The following is a 5,668-nucleotide window of genomic DNA, read 5'->3' as shown; positions in this document are numbered from 1 at the left end:
TTGAACTCAAAGCTCATGCGTTGGAAGCAAGAAGACTTGTGCAACTTTTAAAACTCTGCTGAGGGCCTAAAAGTTATTGCTAGACAACTGGGTCAGAGCATCTCCAAAACTGCAGCTCTCGTGGAGTAGAACATAAACCAGAAAAATAAAGAATAACACATCTGACAGAGTAAGATATTAAAAAATGTTTTACAGCATCATGAAACAACACATGTGCTCACTTCAGGTGTACTCATGCTCACTGAGAATCATGCAACAGTGCAGTTGTTGCCCCAGGTCTCAAAGCCTGTAGCGTTTTTCCAAGAGCTCACACCCAGCAAACAAACGTAAGCATCTCAAACTCTCAGGCGTGGGCGAGGCCCATTGCGCAAGCCACGGCCTTCTTTGTACATGAAACTATACAAAAGTAACAGCCTACATGGAGGGCAGTCCTATGATGTGATTTATCTTTTGATACACATGACTTGTGGGGCTTGGTAACAACTGAAGAAAACCAGTTCACTTTCTTAGCACCACCCTCAAAAATGCTTCCAAAGGGTGGGGCGAAGGTTTAAATAGCTGTAGATGGTGGCAGTTTGGGCATTGCATTGAAAAAAAGAGACACGCTAACAAATGGAAGGTGAGATTTGTCTTCAGAAATTCAAACTCTTATTCACTCAATTTGTTTTATCGCTTTAAATTTAATTGCTGTAAATGAATGATCTTCTCTCCACTTACAGAGTTGAAAATACAAAATGTCAACCTGGAACTATTTGAGAACCTGCAGAGCCACAGGACGATGGGCTTCAGTAGCTCCAGGACCCTGGTGGTGCGGAGAGGAGCCCCCTTCAGAGTCACTGTGCACCTGAAGGGGCGACCCTTCAACCCCCAGACTGATGCTCTGAGGATCAAAGTTATGATAGGTAACCTAGATTTAGATTAAGTTGTGAATGAAGGTCTCTGTGGGAGTATGTTTTTTCTTTTGCAAGCAGCCCAGACCAATGTTTAAAAAGATTTTTCTAAACTGTTGTGCCATCTCTTCCTCCCAGGCCGCCTGTATGCGGTACTCCCAGTCACATTTTCCAAGAGGGAATCATCCTCTCGCTGGAAGGCCTACATCGACCCTGAGGGCTTCAACCTCGGGAAACCCTCCATGTTCATCTTGCCTCCTGTCTCTGCCTCGGTGGGCTACTACAAGTTCCAGGTGTGTGCGTTCAGCCAGGACGGCCAGAGGAGCTACGCATATGGAAAATTCAACCTGCTCTGCAACCCCTGGTGCCCTGGTGAGTGCTCTTCAGACTCTTTTATTGTATACATAAAGTATTCAGAAGCTGTTTACTTTTTGGCAGCTATGTAACAGCAGCAGTGAGTTAATCAAACCAGAAATGCATATAGATGAGTTTTGTATGGCTTAACGAGTGACATTCATTAACTTTAATCACTTAACAGTTGTAAATGTGATTGCTACAATGATGAAATACTGTGCGACGAGCTTTGTGAATCACACCTAAGACATAAGGATTGGATTGGAAGACATGTTGAACTATTTATGCTGTATATATAAAACTGCAATTTAAATTTTAAATAGGGGCAGTATTAAATATAAAGTTTGTTTCTCGCAGAGGATGCCGTCTATATTCCATTTGAGGACCAGAGGCAAGAATACGTCCAGAGCGACTCTGGCTTGCTGTTCATGGGGACAGCTATGAACACTGTGTCAAGGCCGTGGTCCTTTGATCAGGTATGGAGGTGATATCTACTGACTGGAATTTATATGTTAAGTAACAAAAAAATCATCATGGGGTTATTTACAGACAATGTTCTGACTCAACTTTGGTCCTTTTTGTGACATTATTCCATTTTTGTGCATGCATCCCTTTGTCCACTCACTTTATTTATCTTTAATAGAGATAATAGAGTTAAAACACTAGTTAAAAAACCTCAATCCTATACGTGACACTTCACACACTTCAGAGCAAGTGATTCTTGCATTTAATAGAATGCGCTTTAAAGATCATAAATTAATTCATCCTCATATTTGTGTCCCTTTGCCTGTAAAGTATGAGCCAGGTATTCTGGAGACATGCCTGAATCTGCTTGAAGTCAGCCCTCAGCACCAAAAGAACAGTCGAATGGACTACATGAACCGAAACAACCCCGTTTACATCGGTCGGGTTGTCTCTGCCATGGTGAGTGTGAACAGACTCTGGGAACTTTTAATGACAGTGTTCAGTCTCACTGTTATTACCCATTTTTGTTTCCATTCTGCAACACGACACACGAGCGTCCTCATGACAGCTGCGCAACGCTGCATCATTATGATGAAACAAGTTGTGGCCTGAACTGGGAAACCATGTTCAGCAGACCGTAAAACCTGAACGCACACACACCTTCAGAACACTGAATGATCACACGCAGGGACACTGTAATTATAGCTATAAAACAGTCAGTCAGAGTAGTTGCTAAATAGCCAGTAAGATCAAAAACATCCTTGAAGATATGTGCCCAGACTTGCTCATCTTTAGGAACCGAAGTGCAAAGATAGACAAATACATTCTGTATTTTGTCCTCAGATCAACTGTGAGGATGATCGTGGAGTGCTGAAAGGAAACTGGTCAGGTGACTTCAAACAAGGCATCAATCCCTCCGCGTGGACTGGGAGTGGGGACATCTTGGAAAAGTGGGCAAAATCCGGTTACAGCCCAGTCAAGTACGGGCAGTGCTGGGTGTATGCTGCCGTCATGTGCACAGGTAATTACTTCACGATAAGTCAAAAATTTGGAAATTAAGCATTCACAAAAACATCTGCCATGCACTCTTTCCTTCACTAGATTTTTGGCACTGTCGACAATGACTGGCACTAACTCTCTAAAATATGTCGTCATGACTGAAGTCCTCTCACTGTTATTTAGATAATTTTTTCCGTGACTCAGTGTTCACATATTTCCGCCCGTATGTAACGTGTAAATGTTCTGATTGCATCTTTCAGTTATGAGAGTTCTTGGCATTCCTTGTCGCGTCGTCACAAACTTCAACTCTGCTCATGACACCAATGAAAACCTGGTGATCGAGGAGTACTACAGCGAAACGGGGCAGAAGCTGAACCTCAGCAAAGACAGCATATGGTCAGTAGTGATGCATATACATTTTAAAACCTATCTGAACTAATTTGTAAGAAATGCATTGTAAGAAAAGCTTTTTCATGCCAAGTGATGCCTTATTGTTGACCTTCTCAACAGGAACTTCCATGTCTGGGTAGAGTGCTGGATGACTCGCAGTGATCTGGGAACTGGGATGGATGGCTGGCAAGTTCTTGACCCAACCCCCCAGGAGAGGAGTGGAGGTGTGTGGGAGATATTGCTTAAATGTTTCGGGAATATTTCTTAGCCATCTGCAGACATTTCCATAACCGTCCCCTCTTTCATCTTCCTAGGAGTGTTCTGCTGTGGCCCAGCTCCGGTCAAAGCCATCAAGAACCAGCGTATCGACCTGTTTTACGACATCCCATTTGTCTATGCTGAGGTGAATGCCGACATCCACACCATCATCCTGAGCCAGGGTCGGGGCCAGGTGCTCAGCTTGAGCAAAGACACAGAGAGAGTCGGATCGCTCATCTGCACCAAAGCCATTGGCTTCCCCAGACTGCAGAACATTACAGGAGACTACAAACACATAAAAAGTAAATCCCAAAACAGAAAACAAACATTTATTTTCTTGCTAACTAATTCAGCAAAGTGAAATACCAGGTGACAATATCCACTTTGCTCACAGTTTTCCTCCTATCCTTCCAAAACAGGCCCAACTTCAACACTTACATCAAGATCCTCCACTATTTCAGATGACTCAACCTTGAGCAGAGGTAAATAGTAATTTTAAATCTACTAATCAATGTTGTTTGGTTTAAACACACGTCGTCTCACAGACTGAATTTCTTTTATGTTTATTCACCAGGCAAGCCCAAAGGAGTGTCGGTGTTCCTTGCCCTGGATAAATCTCCCGTAGCTGGAGAGCCCGTCCGCTTCACAGTTAATATCATCAACAAGCACAGTGTTGCCAAGACGATGAAGGTGCACCTCAACGCCCAGGCCAAAGAATACAACCACAGTCCCTCAGACACCTTCTGGGAAAGACACTGCGTCGTTAATCTGGCACCCGGGGAAGGTAAATTCACTTTTCTCATCTACAAATTCAGATTTGCACGTTCTAATGGGCCGTGTTGGGGCTGTTTCAAGAGTCGCTGCGTTTTGGATTAGATGACAAATTTCACCCATTTCTTTGTCCCTGTCTCTTTCCAGGCAAGCTGGTGCACCAGCAGATCCTCCCAGCCCAGTATGAGGATGTGGTGGGAGATGACCTGATCAACCTCGCGGTCGTTGTGGTGGACATGGCCAGTCAGGAGCGGGCCCTGGCCTCAGATGAATTCAACATCGCCAGCCCACAACTGAACATACAGGTACTTTATGAAGACTCACTAAAAGTTTAATCATATAGACAGAATTAAGGGCTATAGGAAGGAAATACAGACTGTTGGCGACATTGACTCACTCTAATGTTATGTGAATTGTAATTTAAGGCAATATTCTTGATTCACTAACATGTTTCTCCTCCAGATTGCAGATGAAGGCGCCGTCATGCCGAACCAAGAGCAGACAGCCGCAGTGACCTTCACCAACCCATTTTCCCACCCAGTGAGTGGAGTCCTGGCTGTAGCTGGGGCCGGTCTCATCCATGGGAAAGCTTTATTCAGGTATGATCATTTTTGTCACGGGCACCATTTATAAGCATCATAAATGACCACAAATGAATGGTGCAGCAATGCCCAAGCAGAGGAGTGTCATTACAGAACACAGTGTCTTTGTTTGAGGAATGCAGGCTTGTTACGGTTGTCTGCGTGTATTGTTCTCTTTATGTTTGTGTTAAGTGTTCATACATTCTGTAGCATGGCAGGAACAATGAATGATATGTTCCAAGGCTGCATGCCTACCTGACCCGATAAAAAATTGCAAGGACGCGGTTATTTAAGGCCGCGGCATGGTGAAGTTATCTGGGGAAACAAGTTGGAGCACTTTTTAAAATGTTTTTACAAGAGTCGTTGCTAGGCATTCAGAATTACTGCGTTAAACCCACTTTTTTTTTTCAAACATTTGTATCATATCTACTTTGTGTTTTCCTGCAGGATGTTGCCACTGCGTCCAGGAGGAAGAGTGGTGCAGCGCATCACGTTCACCCCCAGCATGGTGGGGCATAAGATGCTGCGGGCCAGCCTGTCCCTCTCCAATATTAACGCCACTATCACAGGCTTTAAGATGGTCTCTGTCAACAGTGTTTAACTCCTATAGCCATTATCATGTTTATCTTTTGCAGCTTGTGATGCCAATGTGAATGTTACTGTTATTTATTTATTTATTTTGCTATTTATATGCCCGAACCTGGGCCGTCAACATTGCTACCTAAAAATCTGCATTATTACTTGAAATTGTAAACCTGCGAGACCATTTTTACTGGATTGTTTTACTTTTTGCTTTGGGTGAAAAATAAAATCTAAGTAAGAGCATGTTGATTTGTTATTGCAGTTCCTTTTCTGCCCTCAGGAGGGAGCCCATTCCCTCCCAAAAAAAAAAAAAAAGAAATCACTTCAGTTTGGTCTTCTCAAACCTCTTGACATTAGCATGTAATCAACATTCATTTG

The 5,668-nt window shown here is 43.4% G+C and overlaps 1 protein-coding gene across 1 annotated transcript; it reads left to right on the top strand.

Annotated features, from left to right (window-relative positions):
• Positions 1 to 535: 535 nt before the first annotated feature.
• Positions 536 to 5,533, top strand: tgm5l (transglutaminase 5, like). The gene is made up of 14 exons (XM_084542431.1): positions 536 to 619; positions 720 to 902; positions 1,029 to 1,262; positions 1,602 to 1,720; positions 2,040 to 2,168; positions 2,553 to 2,730; positions 2,969 to 3,104; positions 3,219 to 3,322; positions 3,413 to 3,658; positions 3,776 to 3,838; positions 3,931 to 4,140; positions 4,275 to 4,432; positions 4,590 to 4,726; positions 5,156 to 5,533. The coding sequence occupies exons 1-14, from the start codon at positions 613 to 615 to the stop codon at positions 5,307 to 5,309; spliced, it is 2,058 nt and encodes a 685-aa protein (XP_084398557.1). The 5' UTR covers positions 536 to 612; the 3' UTR covers positions 5,310 to 5,533.
• The last annotated feature ends 135 nt before the right edge of the window (positions 5,534 to 5,668 follow it).

Source organism: Chelon labrosus (assembly GCF_963514085.1).
Source record: "Chelon labrosus genome assembly, chromosome: 4".
Classification (NCBI taxonomy): Eukaryota; Metazoa; Chordata; class Actinopteri; order Mugiliformes; family Mugilidae; genus Chelon; species Chelon labrosus.
This window is presented reverse-complemented; position numbering and strand designations above follow the sequence as displayed.